This window comes from Borostomias antarcticus, assembly GCF_949987555.1.
Source record: "Borostomias antarcticus genome assembly, chromosome: 6".
Taxonomy (NCBI): domain Eukaryota; kingdom Metazoa; phylum Chordata; class Actinopteri; order Stomiiformes; family Stomiidae; genus Borostomias; species Borostomias antarcticus.
Window position 1 is genome coordinate 26,346,190 of NC_140239.1, and position 17,167 is coordinate 26,363,356.

Consider the following 17,167-nt stretch of genomic DNA (forward strand, 5'->3'; position numbering starts at 1 on the left):
AGAAAAGTGACTAAATTATTTGCCCCAAATCTCCCTTTGATATATTGCATGATTTGTGTAACTTCTTAGTTTTAGTTATGCTGGTTGGTGTCTTCCTCAACCAACTATGTTGTGGAGAAGTTATGACAATACATATTTCTAACTTTCCAGATATATCAACTTGGGAAATATCAAATGTTGCTTGCTTGAATATTGACATATCCAGAGGAGACCTCAGCTGTGTTCAGGGAATTGAATGTAACAGAAAACTTGATAATATAATTGAGAACATTAATTTATTTTATTCCAAACAAATCTTGACTTTACAAATCATGTTAATTACACCAGACACCCCAGGAACAGGAGTTCACCCTCTGATACGGAAAACAAATTAACATTGACACTAATCGCAACTTTATTACATCCTATAGCTTCAAGCGTGACATCTAAATTCATTCAAAAAGCCAGTATAAATACAGTATTTTCACAATATCTCATATTTCACAGCCCGTGGTTGTAGTCAAACAGCCACAATATCACACCAGAGTCCCTCAGACTATATCATTCAGAGGTTTTTGCCCATGTTCACATGGCCTGGCGGATCTTTTCCAGGCTCTTCTCGATGCTGTCGATAACCTCGACCGCAGCCTGGGGGATTCTGGTCCCTGGGCCGAAGATGCAGCACACACCACTCTGGTACAGGAACTCATAGTCCTGCCGGGGAGGACAGGACACCACACCAGTTGGAAACATTACAACCACGCAATAAAAGTTAATAGCACCCACTCAACAAGAGAACATCCTACTTAAAGACAAACACGAGATAACATAGCCTGAATCTGAAACACATTAGTAATATTCAAATACATTTAGTATACCGATGGATGGGGGGGGGAGTTTGGTTGGCAGAACATATTGAGTGGTGGGAGTATGGATTTTCCTTTCAGTTCAGATCTGTGCTGGCTACACTTGTTCTGTTAGCAAACAGGTATGAACGGACAATGAAGACAATGGGAAGTCACTAGTGGAGACAGTAAGTCTGTGTGTATCGACCTCCTGGAGATGTCATCCTGTTATAAGTGAGAAAGCCACAGCAGGGGTGGTTGCATGTGAAAAGGTGAGGGTTTGCATACAGGAGGTAGAGTGAAACTGTAAAACAAAGGACAGGGCTGAGGATAACAATTTCTATGACAGTGCGTGTCCACCGGGGAGCTGTATTTTAGAGCTGGGGCTGTTTTCTCGTTGTTTACAATTATTGGTAATGAGCTCTAGGGCACTATAGAGAGGAGACCTGTGTTCTAAAAGTTCTAATTCATTTTCATGTCTGTACAGTGCTACACATAATAACGGAAAGAAAAGAAAAAAAACAAAAACATTATCATACAATTTCACGCTCACCAACCATATTTACACATATACACATTTACACATACATTGATGATTGAGGGGTCATTATCGTGATGTCTTGTTGAGGAGAGAGATGGCAGAGGGAACAAAGCTCTTACTGAATCGGGCCCGTTTCAGTGGGCTGATGGGAGCAGGGTGAAACAGGGGTGGAGGACGTGACTGGGGTCGTGTGCTGTGGTGTGAGCATCATTCAAAGATGATGCGGATGAAGGCGGATTCAAGGAGAATGTTAATTTACTTCTCCACTTCATTTCATTAACCTTGTCACTACTGTCTCCTCAGCTGTGGTCATCGAAATAAATATTTAACAGAAGCTGTTCATAGTATTACTATTTTGCGGCATTCTCTATGAGCCTGTTCTGCCAAGTGCTTACTGTGCTTTCTTATATGATTCACTTAAAGCTATATGAAACAAAATCGGCACTGCGTTTTAAGAACCACACTGCACAATTTATCACTCACTCGCTGTAATGATGGGAAAAAAATATGATAACAAACGTGCATGGAGCAGACTGGGTTGGAAGATTGTAGCTACTTCAATGGACTTTCTGGAAGGATGGCTTCAATGCAGGGAAATACCGGTCTTCTTTCTTTTATGTAGATAAATTCGCGGGGCGAACAGTTTGTTATCTTCCTGATATTGTGACACGCAAAACGTGTCACTTCCACCACAAGATTTCCTGCCAGTGGACTAGCCAGTACACCGAAATATTAAAATAATAAATTCATAGGGTCTCATGCAGTCTCATGTCATGAAAACAATTTTTGGGGTCTTGCTAAGGCCAATTCATACAGTAAACTAATATCAAGTAAAGGTGAATATTGAACTATAAAAAAGTTATCTCATTGAACTTTAAATATCATATTAGAGACTACAGGGATAGCTAACACATAATGTATTTACACATAAACTTCTCTGTAACTATTTGTGCACTCTACTGTTAGTGATGTCTCTCTTATGAAGTATTTATCCCATATTACTGCTCTGTATATGTTCTGAGCCAATAGACAAACATTTCCAGGAGCTTGCTCGATTGTCTCATTGAGAGATGCCAGGAAATAATTTTTACAGCTCACTTTTCTGGACCCGGGTGAAACTGTTTTTTTGCTACCTTCATATCTGGCGGATACACTGCCTTCATTACAAGGCTCAAATATGTTTTGCAGCTCCACTCAGATGTTGTATTTATTTTTTGGCCAAAAATGGCTCTTTTGATAGTAAAGGTTGCCTAGGAGGTCAGAAGTTACTGCACCTGAGGTGGTATGACTCCCCCACAGATGACCAGGATATCCGGTCGGTCGAGGTTCCTTAGCTCCTTGATGAGCTCTGGGACCAAGGTCTTGTGACCGGCGGCCAGTGTGCTGACCCCCACGGAGTGCACGTCCGCGTCCACGGCCTGCTGGGCCACCTCCAGGGGGGTCTGAAAACGCACACACACACTTAGCCAACCGCCAGACACATTTCCCTGACATGATACACGTACAGTAAGCATTCCCAAGCCTAGAGGAAGGACAGACTCTTCCCATAAGAAATACATAATCGACTCAGAAAGTAATGAACAATATTAATTAACCGGGGATTTCCCTTGGTAGGCGGTGCCCGTGCACTGCCTACAATACTGAACGTCTATATTTACGTGCGATTTACAGTACTATCATGGGGAGTTCTGGTGACTGGAAGACACTGGATCGTGCACAGCCTGAACACTCATTACACACCAGATTTATTTGACACGTGAGCTGGATGAAAGACACGCTGAAATCACCTAGCCGAGCGAGGAAACAGAAGAGACCATTTCTTCTCGGTCAAATATGATTTGCATCAAAGTAATAATAAAAAATAAAAAAAACTGATTGGATCCGCTGTTGACCAAGCTTGACCAGGAGACCTCTCTGCGCTGCCACACTGTGTGTGTGTGTGTGTGTGTCTGTGTGTATGCGTGAGTGTGTGTGTGTGTGTATGCGTGAGTGTGTGTCACATTTGTCAACAGCCCTCTTCATAGTATGAGTGGGGCTGTGCTGTTTGGCAGATTCCAGGTATGCTATTATGGAGACCGCCTGACATTACAACCTACTCAGCTGCTGATGAATACATCCACACTGGAGCTCGAGAGGCTTTTCCACTGTAGGGGACTAACTAGGCCATGAACGGCCATGTGAGCCCAGAAGAGGCTCTCCAAATCTAATTAGCTAGAAGAGCTTTGCTTACTGAGCTTCGTTATATGATATCATATTAGAGACTACAGGGATAGCTAACACGTAATGGCCTACCATGTAGGCAACATCTATCATCTAACTATTTGTATACTCTACTGATAGTCATGTCTCTCCTATTAAGTATTAAGCCCATGTTTATGGCTCTGAAAATGTTCTTAGCCAATAGACAAACGTTTTCCAGGAGCCTGCTCGATCATCTCGTTGAGAGAGGTGAGGGAAGAATATTTACAGCTCACCTTTCTGGCCCCCGGGTGAAACTGTTTTTTTGCTTTCCTCTGGAATATGTAGGGGTGGGACCTATGCCCACCCCCCCCCCCATTGCTCTCTGTAAAGCGCATTGTGTTGCCTCTGTGTAAATGCGCTATGCTGTACAAATAAAGTTTGATTTAAGTTTGATTTGAAGAGAAAAAAAGGTGTGTGTGGTTAGCATCAACACAAAAACCCCTGGTGACCCAGCTAAGTGGCTAAATCATTTGCTCAGGACCCCCCCATCTCTCTAGACATCTATTCTAGATTCATATCAGCTATTTTCATTCGCAGCTATTCATTTTTACACTGGAACGACATCGGGAATAGTTGCTTTTCCTCTAAACTGCAGACAAGCGATCTAACAACCAAGAATGGATGTACTAATCACTAATGTAACCGAGACTGTCATATTGACAGATTGACAAGCAGATCCTTGACTCACCTGGAACAGTGGTCCGATGTCGACGTCAAAGCCCAGGTCAGCAAAACCTGTGGCGATGACCTTTGCCCCTCTGTCATGGCCGTCCTGCCCCATCTTAGCCACCAGCAGGCGAGGGTTCCTCCCCTCATGCTTCTTGAACTCGGTAACCCTGGGAGCCCAATGGCAGAAAAAACAGGGACAGCTGTGTTAGGTCTTACACAGCCAACGCTAGGCTGAGTCCTCCATCACAAAATGGCCGTCGTGCATCGCTTCAGGGCAACGCTTGGAGGTTGAAACACCTGTTTACAGACACCTGTACAAACAGTGCAAAAAGAAAGGCTGCAAAGGCCATCACCAACTCCGTTACAGCATGGCAACGATCCTGGGGGTGGGGGTGGGGGGTACGGTTAAGGATTGAGAAGGATTGATTTCTCACCGGTTGAGGGCCAGCGATATCTCTTCATGTTCCCCGTATTCGCTGCGGTAGGCCCCGCTCACCATCCTGGTACTGGCTTTGTGCTCCCCGAACACGCTCTTCATGGCCCCTGTGATCTCCCCCACTGAGCACCTGGCCAATGAAACAACTGCTCTTAGAACTGTCATAATGGTTAGTCAGTGCAAAACAGCACTCTGTGTTTCTGACATATGCAGATGAGGACGAGACAACGGTCAGTTAAACAGCAAGCAGTAGCCTCTGTGTGTGTACAGTGTGATAGATGGACTGCTCAGGCCGCAGGCAGTACGGTAAACCTGGCAGTAGACATAAGGATGAAGTGAAGGGAAGTATGGCTACATTTTGTTTTCTTTTAATTTGTGTATCCGCCCAGTGCTTCTGATCAGCTACAAAATTTAATTCAAGTTGGCCCAAGCTACACCCCTCCATTGAGTTTCGTGAAAATCGTAATGATTTGAAAATGTTCGTTTTTGTGTAATCCTGCTAAATAACAAACGAGCGAACGAATGAATGAACGAAATAACACAACATATGAAAGAACATGAAACATGATTAAATACAAAATTGAATAAAGCTTACTGAAAGTTAGCCTACCATTACATGTCCATCAGAGTAGTTCTCCAACAACTACATCGATATTATTTTGCTTTTGTTGTTATTGACGGCTTTACCGATGATGACTGGGATGGTTGATTCACTTACTCTCGACAGCTGTAGCCTACTTATTTTAAGTCACTTTGGATAAAAGCATCTGCCACATGAAGATGTGAATGTAATATAAATGTACTGTAAAATGTAATGTCTTCATTGTACAACTGGCTGTGGGAGCATGGCTGGATGAGCAGGGGTGCCAGAGTTGTTGGACTATAGGTCAGGTTCATAGGCTAACAACTGTTGAACTGGGAGGGGAAGGACAGAGGCGTTCTGGATGTGACCGTAACATACTGTACAATGCATCATCTAAGCTCTTGCTTAAACCCTGACACTAGATTAGTGCATTCGCACCTTTTTCTGTCCAATGACTACGCTGTCAACAAGACCTTTATTAACTGAGTGTAATGGACCGGACTACGGACGGGCTAGGAGACCGCAGGACTGTTCCCCTCACCTGGCGCGAGCTGCCTCCACAGCCAGTTCCAGAAGGTTCCCCTCCCGGGTGCGGGCGCACTCCTCAATGGCAGCCAGGCACTTCTTAGCCATTTCTGCATCCCGACTCTCTCTCACCTGTCGGGAAGAATATTAGCGTGACATTACTGTACCATGGCAGTCTTAGGGCAGTCTTGTTAGGAATGACACAGCAGTGATAACTCTGATATGCAACTCTGATATGATACACATTACAACCATTACACTATCATCAGTGCTTCCCTTACCATTGCCTTGGAGGGGATGCCAACCCCCCCAACGGAACCTCCTGAAAGACCCAAAAAGCCTAAAATAACAGACTAAGATCGCTAAAATATTTTCTGTTGCTGTAGCTGGTTACATAAGTAGTGTAACCACAGTTTAGTGCATGTCTTCTGATGTTAGGAACTATGTAGGCTAACATTAGCTAGGCTATGTGTTGGGGACGAAATGGCGTCCGTGGCGCTAACTAACTAACTAACCCTCAAGTGATCAGAATCAGATCAGATACATGCTCTCCTAACCCTGCTGGAGGCCAGATTTTGCTGATAGGCTATCCCAGCTTCCAATACTACTGCTGCTGGAGCAAAGGGCTGCTAGCTTCCTTTTTTCTTAGGTATGCGATGTTCGTTCTCTTAGACGGGTAGAGTGTGTTTACCTTTTTGAGTTTGTCAATCTGTTTGTTGCGGACAATGGTGTTGTCTATCGCCAGCACCTCCACCGTCTCCTCGGTCTCCAGGCGGTATTTGTTCACGCCCACTATCACCTCAGATCCTGGGGAAGACAAGAGACACACACACACACACACACACACACAGGATCAGAGACGCACGCTATCCGACTGTGGAAATCCCCACGAGCGTGACCGGATCTGCTTCTAAGGCGTGTCCATACCGTGTCTATACCTACCATAGAATTCATAACTGGTTCAGAAGTGCTGTTGACATTAATGGAAAAATCTGAACGTATGCATTGAGGAAAATTGAGAGGTCCTCTCCTCCCCTCCTCCTCGCCTCTCTGTCCTCCCTATCCTTTCTTCCCCTTTTCTCCTCTCCTCCTCCCCTCTCTTCTCCTCTCCTCCCATCTCCTCTCTTCCTTCTCCCCCCCCCCCCTCTCACTTCTTCCTCCAGGTCTGTGTGGTCCAGCCTGAGGAGCTCGTTCAGAGATGGAGATCAGCCTGTTATTTGTACCAGGAGGACCCATCTGTCTCCCACAGCCACAGACAGCATGCCGGCGCCTTCTGGTGGCGGAGAACCACACCACACACCGGCCCTGCCTTTAGCTAGCTATCCATCTACTATTGTGTACAATGGTAAGGTGGACAATAGAACGGCACAAATCTGACCAAATTTGCAGGACAGAACAAGACAGATTAATCTTTTGACATAGCCAGGAAGCACCTCAGCTATAGAGTGCCTAAGCGGAAGCAGGAAGAGAAAACCGTAGTGAGAAAGATATTTTCTTGATCCCAATTGAATTGTGTCATGACCATCACATATGTTTGTCAATTTACAATATACAGTTTACTAATCGCGGTTAACTCACAAGTTAGCTAATATTAGCTAGCCGACATTACACTCGTTAACACTCGCCAAAACCTTGTAAAGCCGATCTCGCATGCCAGCTCTTACAGAGCTAACTCTTATTTTCGTATTTTTTATTCCTGCAGCTCTCAACATGGCCAGACTAATAGTGATTTTCACCTCTTTAAATTATTACTTGATTTGCAAAATTTCGTTTTAAATTGACAAACATAATGTGTATGTATGTGTACAATTCAAATAGGATCATGAAATTATTTGTTTATCGCCATCAACTACCGTACATATTTTTTTTCCGAATTAGGTCCCATGGGACGGTTCTTCCTGCCTCCACTCTATTTCTGTGTAGCAGCGACATCAGCGACATGGGGTGTGTGCATCATGGGAACTGTAGTCAGTTTACACCCAGCGTTCCAAAAAATGTTGTAAAACATTTTATTCTGTCTTTAACTGCACAAACATGATTCAAATTGATAAACAATGACTCGATGTAAGTGCCTTAGTAAGGAAGTGAATAACAATGCAGCCAAAAATATATTTTTTTTATCAAAAACGTGCAATGCGTTTTACAACGGTGCGAACCATACCACTAGAGGGCCCTTCGTCACTTTACCTCCCTATATTACCAGCGAAATATTTCCTCATGTTGTTGGAACAGTAGTGGCTAGTAGTATCTAGTGCTTTCTAGTAGTTTCAGAGCAGTCGAAAAGTAGAAAAGCCCAATCCACTTACTGTACACATTCAACAACTGTACATACTGATGACATGCATCATGTTAATTTTGCCATGGAAAGTATTTACCCGTACATACCACTGGCTGGCCTTGGTGTGGGCTTTTCCTGCTGAGGAAGTGGACTTACTGAACTTCAATAATCCCCGCAGGAGCTTCCGAATATGAACCAACTGTTTATCAATGAAAACCTGATTTGAGCTGTGCGACATGCATCACGGACAGAGGTATGCGCTCTCCGAGCGACCTTTGGGAAATTGGGTTCTCTGGAGCGTAAACCCACTTGAGCACACAAACACACAGCTCCACTGAGAGAGCCAAGCCTGACTGCCCGTCGGAGCACAGAACTCCGTCAGCCCATCAACGCGTCAAAGCTCTTTTCTCAGTGGACAGAACAAACGGGGGAATTACCAGTGTCAGCGGTGTTCTGAAAAAGGCCGGCAATTAAATATGAATCCGTCTTCTGCACAACCGGGCTCAGCAGTCTAATGCCTGTAACACGCTTGGAGGGACAGTGTGGGGAGGGGAGAGGAGGAGGGGAGAGGAGGAGGACAGGAGGACGACGGGAGGAGGAGTGGAAAGGGAGACAGCTGGCAAGAGGGAGTTGTGTAGAAGGTGTGTGTGTGTGTGTGTGTGTGTTTGCAGTACCTGAGTCTATGCGGGCTTGTCTGCGGGCAGCACACTCCTCGATGCGTAGTTTAGGAATCCCCTCTGCCACAGCCCGGGCCATTCCTCCCATCTCCTCAATCTCATTAATGAACTACACACACGGACACGCACACACACACACACACGCCCACGCCCACGCGCACGCACACGCACACGCACACACACACACACACACACACACACACACACAATCAACCTCTAAATCTTCAATCTTAAAATATTCCCATATAAAACACTATAGACTACCGTCCATGGGCGGGCGGTTGACCCCGGACCCTTACACCCCACGAGCCTGACCTTGAGGGCTGCATTGTAGACGTCGTCGGTCAGGGCCTCCATCATGTGGGACCCGCCCCAGGGGTCGGCCACCTTGGGTATCCCAGACTCCTCCTGGATGATGATCTGGGTGTTGCGGGCGATGCGGGCGCTCTTGACCGTGGGCAGGCCCAGCGCCTCGTCAAACGAGTTGGTGTGGAGCGACTGGGTCCCCCCGAACACGGCCGCCATGGCCTCGATCACCGTCCTCACCACGTTGTTGTAGGGGTCCTGGTGGAGAGGGGTCGGGGGGGGGGGACAAGACATGGGCAAGACACGCTCATAATCACACAGCGACAATATCCCCCATTGGCGAGGGAGATCAGAGAAGAGGCGATGAAATCGGGTCTCCAGGCTGGACTGGCAGCGCGCCAGGACGCGCTGGGGAGGCGCCCGATCCGACGCCCGTTGGCTATTGCCATATACCTGTTCGGTGAGTGACCAGCCGGAGGTCTGACAGTGTGTCCGTAGGAGGAGTGACTTGGCGTTCTTGGGCTGGAAGTTCTTCTCGATCAGGGTGGCCCACAGTCGCCTGCCGGCCCTCAGCTTGGCGATTTCCATGTAGAAGTTCATCCCGATGCCCCAGAAAAACGACAACCTGAAAACCAGGGGGGGGACGGGGGGGGGGGGGGGCGGTTAAAAAGCTACATACATGTGCTCGAATGATGTGCTGATGACACATACTGTACAGTAATGTGTCTGTCAGATTCGACCTCTAGGCATTTCTAGAACTCCATTATGAACGGGTAGCCATCCATACTGACGGCCCAGGTGCAGGTAGCGGGTGCCATTAAAGCTAAGCTTTCTGGGCATTCTGCGGAAATGACAGCTTACAGCTCGACCGCTCCCCGCTAAGACCTCTCTGTGAGTGACATCTCTATCAGTCAATTGATTGCGTGACTTCACCCGCGATTGTCATTAGCGCTGCGGAAGCCCGTCAATAACGTGTGTCATGTCAGGTCATCCATACTCAGGCCGCCATTGTCTGTGTTTGATTGAAGGTTGTGAGTAGTGTGAAAGGGGAGATGGAGGGAGGGAGGGAGGGAGGGAGGGAGGGAGGGAGGGAGGGAGGGAGGGAGGATGGAAGGAGGAGGACAGAGGAAGGGAAGATAGGAGTTGACAGAGGAGTCATAATAGAAGGGTGAACGGTGAAAGGATTGACAATCAGCGTAAAGGTGGGAAGACCAAGGACATCAATAGAACCATCTCTGTGTGACCTTTCTTTCCTTTGTTTGTCATTTCTTTTTGATTCCTGCTTTCCTCTGAACCAGAAATTTCAAAGTTATTAGTAAGAGGCAACACTTTAGCCTTTGGACTGATAATTTGAGAAAGGGCACCGGGAGTGCGTAGGCTAAAGGTCTAAGAGGGAGTCCTAAAGACTGTATCTTATTCTCTTGAAAAGCACTAGAAGTGCTGTGTAAGATCTGCTTACAAGAGTAAGCAGGACTGTCCCCCCCCAGGGCATCCAATGTGTTTCAAATACCGTGTGCTAAATTGTGCTAAATTGAGACTCCATAAATAAAGCTAAGATAATAATTATCTTATTATTATATTATAATTGTGACGTGAAGGGGAGTGTCTTTATTCGTCCACATGTGACACACACATTGCACACACGCCATTTTTCGGGCGTAGCCGGTGAAAACTGTTCCCTGCATTTTTTCCATCCAAGCCGTCCTGCTCCAGGGGCAGCCGTCGTTCACGGCGCCCGGTCATCAAGTCCAAGTGCTCAGTCCAGGTCTTGGTCTTCTTCTGCATGTTTTTCATATTGGGTTCTTTGGGAGGAAACCCTTGCAAACACGGGGAGAACAGAAAGGCCCGGCGACCTAGGAGCCGATAAGTCCTGTTTTTAAATATAATTTATGTTATTTCTCGGGGTGATTGAATTTGATAACAGGTGGCATTACAGGTACAGAGCTCTTTTTGATTTAAGGTAACCCCAGAGTAACTAGCCCCGGATGGTCTAGGACTTGAAATTATAGTTAAGAAAGTGGTGAAAGGGAGTATGGCGCCTGAGGAGGTATCCGTTTATTTAATTTAAATAATAATCGTCTCTAGCAGTGCAGAAGCCCCCCTAGAGTGGGGATAACCCCTAGCCCTCCCCCTAGAGTGGGGATAACCCCTAGCCCTCCCCCTAGAGTGGGGATAACCCCTAGCCCTCCCCCTAGAGTGGGGATAACCCCTAGCCCTCCCCCCTAGAGTGGGGATAACCCCTAGCCCTCCCCACTAGAGTGGGGATAACCCCTAGCCCTCCCCCTAGAGTGGGGATAACCCCTAGCCCTCCCCCTAGAGTGGGGATAACCCCTAGCCCTCCCCACTAGAGTGGGGATAACCCCTAGCCCTCCCCCTAGAGTGGGGATAACCCCTAGCCCTCCCCCTAGAGTGGGGATAACTCTCAAAACACAGTGGCTAGAAAAGACTCGGACAGGTAAAGCGTACATTCCTGAAATTCCTGCTAATAAATCAGAAAGAGCTCAAGCAACAGTTTTCACTTAATACAGAATCTAAGTATCTTGAATAGTGCTATAAAACGTAGTGTAAATGCTGGTAGAGGAGCCAGCACAAAGTGGTACAGAGGTGCACACGTACGTACTACCCAGCTATTTAAAGTTGATCAGATAAATCCATATAAACAGAGAAATCTGCACAGGGCTTCCTGCTGAGCATACTGAACAACTGCTTCAGTTAAAGTGGGCCTACAGAATCCTCTGAGTCTTGGGTAAGGGGTAGGTCCTCCTGAGGTCTAAACACAGCTAATATTGTGTGATAAAGAAGCTGATATGGTGTAGTGTAGATGCCTATTAGATTCTTGGGAGACTAGGTGCACTGGTCAGTTGTCCGGTGACCACAGGTCGACAAGCTACTAGGGCTGGGTATTGCACTACAATCCTACTTTATGGTGAATTATATGCCAGAACGCCAACTAACACCTAGGTGAGTTTCTTGTCTTTGAAATCGAGAGTTTAACATGTTTTTGAATGATTTTTCAAGATGTCCATCCACATCCATTGTATGACCAAAACGGTGGTAGAGCAATTATCAACTTTCTCGAAAATGCTAGTTTTGTCAACGTTTTGATCTGAATCATTGTATATGATCATAAGTAACCTTAAAACAAGGCTAAATATGCATTTTCCCTTTACTACTCCTTTACGGGACTGATCACACAGCAGTCTCCTCCTCAGATGACTCACACATTAGGCTAATATGGTCCACTGAGAGGAACTCTCAGCAGCATGATCTTGTGACGGTACAAAACATTAACTGTTCCCAGAACACTCTAAATCACAGGGTTGGATCCATACATTAGATTCTGCCATCTCCATGAGAGCTAATCCAGTATTTTCACACCCAGATTTTTTTTTTGTGTGAAGCTGAGTATAGTCCAACTGATGGTGCTGGTTACAGAGGCGTGTTTTTACCTGGGAGCAAACTCGTCAATGGTGAGCCCAGCTTTGAGACCTGTGCGGCAGTATTCCAGGCCGTTAGCGATGGTGTAGGCCACCTCCAAGATGGCGTCTGCCCCAGCCTCCTGAAGGTGGTAGCCACTGATGGAAATGGAGTTGAACTTGGGCATGTTCTGTGAGGAGAAGACAGTTAATCAGTCAATCAATCCAATCAGGCAATGAACATTTTATTGGATCAAATTAACATTGCAAAATCTGTACTCAATCAACTTACCTGCTGAAATGAAATTAGCCTAAATAATAAACTGGAAGGAAATGGCTGATAATTACCTTGGAAGTGTAGGCGAAGATGTCAGCGATGGCGTGCATGGACGGTTCCGGGGGGAAGATATAGGTGTTGCGCACCATGAACTCCTTCAGGATGTCGTTCTGGATGGTTCCCGTCAGTTTGGCTTTGGACACGCCCTGTTCCTCCCCGGTCACAATAAACATGGCCAGGACCGGGATCACTGCCCCGTTCATCGTCATGGAAACCGACATGCGCTCCAGCGGGATTCCGTCAAACAGCATCTTCATGTCCTCGACTGTGTCTATGGCAACTCCCGCCATTCCGACATCTCCGTGGACGCGGGGGTTGTCAGAGTCGTAACCACGGTGAGTAGGGAGATCAAAGGCTACGGAGAGACCCTGCTGTCCAGCTAGAGAGAGAGAGAGAGAGAGAGAGAGAGAGAGAGAGAGTGAGAGAGAGCAGAAAGTTTACTTTTGCACCCAAGTTTAACATAAAACAACAAGAGGGAATCTCTAACATTAAACAGGACTCTCCTCTTACAGTATGTACAGTACTTGTCCCATTATTCTCAATGAGTTAACATAACACAATTATAACTGCTGCGCAGCACTGGGTCGGGACTGGGCCTTTTACAGAGGAAGAGGAAGAAGGAGACAAATGACAAATACATGAGGGTCTCTGCCCAGACCTGAATTATTTAAAACTTATTAAATTAAACATATCTTTAAAATCATGTGTCTGAAATCAAAATAGTACAATGCCTAAGTAGGCATTAGCATGTTTATTCACCCAGGGCTTGAACTCACAACCATAGACGCCTTGTTGAAAGAGAGCAGTTTGGCCTTTGCTTGACCTTCTAATAAAGCTTCTAAGGTTTTACAAAAAGTTCTCAAACAAACGTAAAATTGCACGAGGCATGTGGCAGCCGTCAAACTAGTATAAAAAATGCACAGCGACAAATTCAATTCCCAACTGCCACTATGTATGTATGTATGTATGTATCCGTCCGTCCGTCCGTCCGTCCGTCCGTCCAGTCAGTCAGTCAGTCAGTCAGTCAGTCAGTCTGTCTGTCTGTCTGTCTGTCTGTCTGTCTGTCTGTCTGCTCGATGCGTGACAAACTGGCTGGGGTTTGAAAAGTGTTTTGGCCTGATAATTGCAGATTAACTGCAGCTGTGCTCAATTAGTGGCCAATCAATCAATTTTGTCGGATGCAGTCCTAGGGAGGGGTTGGGTTGCCAACAGCGACAAAAAAATCAGAACAATTTCACACTACATCTACCATGTCATGAACATTGACATTTTTTTTCAGGAACATTGGAGATTTATTAAAGCTGCAATAACTGTTTTTCCCCCACATTATTCAAAACAAATTAAAACCGCCTGATATCAGATTGTTTTATTGAGTCATAGCGTCCCAATAGCGTCCAAGGTCAATGACTCACCCCTACCAGTTACCACGTCTTATTATTCCAGCATTTCTGCATGTTGTCGTCAAATTACTACCCATAACTTTGCTCCATCCCCATGCTTTAAACTTCCATATTACACGTTTTAGGCCTTTCTGTGAACAAGTCCCTTACTGCCATCTAGAGGTAGGAAATCGATTATTGCCGCTTTAAGCGAGAATTTGCAGTAGCTGCATACAGTACTGGTTACAGTAAAACATGCGCTGCAGGTTCAATTTTCGATTTTTTCAAAAATCTGTGTAGACTTGTTTGTGGAGGACGGTCTGAAGATGTAGTGTAGCAATTGTGGTGTCAATTGACCAAATAATGTGCGAGGGGATAGGTTTGATGAGGTTTTACAGTTGAGGACATCCCTGCTCATTTGGGCCTACATTTTGGTGGTGGTTGCAAAGTGATAGCATGTTGGTTTATAAAGCACTGAATGGTTTAGGGCCAAAATATATTTCTGATCTGCTGCTACGTTATGAACCATCCAGTCTGTCTGGCACAGGCCTGCTTTCTGTCCCCAGAGTTAAAACAAAACATGGAGAAGCAGCGTTCAGTTTTTATGCCCCACATATCTGGAACAAACTTCCAGAAAACTGCAGGTATGCTGCAACTCTCAGTTCTTTTAAATCAAGACTGAAGACTTTTCATTTTGCCGTTGCTTTTTATTAAATCAATTAATTATTTATTCATACTGTACACTGCACTGTAACTTTTATTCCTGTATTTTATTTTGCATTTTGCATTTTGTTTTAAATGTTCTGCAAAGAACAAGATAATGTTAGTAGAATGACTTGAGGGAGGAAGAGAAAGAAGGAAATGTATGTTGGAAATGGAGAAGTTGGATTTTTGGTGCAAGGTGTGGCACTGGTGAAAAGCCAGCGAGCAACTATACAGAAGGACATTGTATGTAAGTGAGTGGAGAAAGAGAAGGTTTCAGTATGTGATAAAGAAAAGAGTGTCCTTTTTTGCATTTCGTTTTATATGATCTTTTATGTGTTGCACTTTGTCTTGATGCTTTTAATGTCTCATGTAAAACACTTTGAATAGCCTTGTTGCTGAAATGTGCTATACAAATAAACTTGCCTTGCCTTGCCATGTACGGCTGATTTGTTATGATTTTTTAATCCTTAGACGGTTGCTGTAGTTCCAGGACAATTGGCCCGCAATTCCAGTTGAGGACTTTTGGCATCGGACTAGACCTATGTGCAATGTTTGGTGATTTTTTGTGCATGGGAAGTCAGACTTCCTAGGAAGAAGATTCAGATTCAAAATAATAATATAAAGTATAAATACAAGAGGGACCGGCAGCTGAGCCACCTGGCTCCTAATTACCAAAATCCAGGCTGTGGGAAAAGTTTTAAATTTTACACATGTCGAAGGGTATCCAAATCTGCCCTATGTTTAAAAATGTGTGTGTGTGTGTGTGTGTTTGTGTGTGAACAAGAGTGTGTGTTGAGGTGTTACACAGTATCTCTACCTTTGATATTATCTCTGTAGAACTTGTTGCTCTCCTCCACGGTGCTGAAGCCAGCGTACTGTCTGATGGTCCAGGGTCTGAACGTGTACATGGTGGGATAGGGCCCCCTAGTGTACGGGAAGACACCTGGCAGCTCGTCTGGGGTCGCAGCAGAGTCTGACTTGGTGTAAACAGGCTTGATGTTGATGCCTTCCGGCGTGCGCCAGACCAGATCCTCTGGGTTCTTCCCCTTCAGCTGGTTCTTGGCCAGGCTGGCCCATTCTGCGTTCAGACCCAGCTCGTCCCGGCAGGGGGTGGCGGAGTGGACCTGGCGGGAGTGTGCGTGTGTGGAGGAGGCAGCAGTGGCTCCGAGGAGTCTCCGGGCAGCCAGAGCTGCACATGTCCTCTGTGCGGTCAGCATGCTCTCTGCAGGCACTCAGTCACACATGAGACACCTGTGGATGACAGTTAAGAGTATAACGGTATAATAGAGACAAAATAATTGTATTGATAGATAGATTGATAGATACTTTAATGATGCTCCCTTGGGGGAAATTTTGCAATTGGTAGTTCTACACATTGGAGGAGTTTGATTTATTTCATTATGCATTCACAAATGGGCGTGTCTTTAAGCAGCAAACAAAACGGGTGTTTTTAGCGAGCAAGACAAGTGACACTGTCCTATTGTGTAATTTCCTACTTTACAGAATGGCCAGTAGCAGTCGTACTGTACTCTGGATGCCGTGTACGTAAGGTAGCACGTTATATTTACGAAATAGATACAGCAAACTGGCTGTCATTTCATAATGTTTATTGATATCTAGCCATAGGTAACGATGCACTAAGGTTAGCTGGGAGATAGCATAGCAGATACAGCCACAGCCTATCTCCATACTGCGTTTTAGTTTTTTTGCGAACATTAAGCATTTTAGCACACATTGCACTTCACAGAAGATTGGTTATAAGATGATATAAGTTTCAGCAAATTCAAATGGTTTTAAAATCACAAATTCTGACCTTGTATTTGTTGTGTTCTGAGTGGAGTTGTATAGAAAGGCGTGTGTTCGTCTGGCCAATAACATTTCGCAGCATTGAAAGTCGACCAATCACAATCAAGAACCGCTGGCTGCACTCTGACCTATGACACCGGATGTGAAAAACAGAAAAGATTGTTGAATCTTGCAGAGATGTACTACTCTCGCCCACTGTTCGTACTAAGAGTTTAATTAATTATATCATAGTTACAACAACACACATACTTTAGATTATTCTTGCGGCTTCATGTCACATTACTCACTGCTGATCATTCGAAGAAAGACAAATTTAGGCAGATAGGCTTGTGTTGCTCAAAAGACGAAAAGAATGGGCTGAGGTGCAGTGTTCTTATCTGGCCAGGAGAGGGAGGTGTTGCTTACACTATTTCTTTAATGCTTTTCAAAGATGCCGTTTGACGT

General features: G+C 45.3%; 1 protein-coding gene across 1 annotated transcript; it reads right to left on the reverse strand.

Moving 5' to 3' along the window:
* Positions 1–328: 328 nt before the first annotated feature.
* On the reverse strand, positions 329–16,786 carry mmut (methylmalonyl CoA mutase). The gene is made up of 13 exons (XM_084440238.1): positions 16,731–16,786; positions 15,735–16,168; positions 12,845–13,212; positions 12,530–12,687; positions 9,534–9,705; positions 9,090–9,338; positions 8,772–8,883; positions 6,511–6,626; positions 5,836–5,951; positions 4,710–4,841; positions 4,295–4,442; positions 2,640–2,807; positions 329–693 (listed from the first exon to the last, which is right to left on the reverse strand). The coding sequence occupies exons 2-13, from the start codon at positions 16,132–16,134 to the stop codon at positions 565–567; spliced, it is 2,268 nt and encodes a 755-aa protein (XP_084296364.1). The 5' UTR covers positions 16,135–16,168; positions 16,731–16,786; the 3' UTR covers positions 329–564.
* Between the last annotated feature and the right edge of the window lie 381 nt (positions 16,787–17,167).

Bases quoted from the DNA above. Each gene is read 5' to 3' on its own strand.
- mmut (XM_084440238.1), bottom strand. From the start codon at position 16,134: ATGCTGACCGCACAGAGGACATGTGCAGCTCTGGCTGCCCGGAGACTC. The intron at 13,213-15,734 runs GTAGAGATACTG...CTCTCTCTCTAG, and splicing joins CTACAGAGATAATATCAAAG to CTGGACAGCAGGGTCTCTCC. The intron at 9,706-12,529 runs GTAAAAACACGC...CCTGGTTTTCAG, and splicing joins ATTGACGAGTTTGCTCCCAG to GTTGTCGTTTTTCTGGGGCA.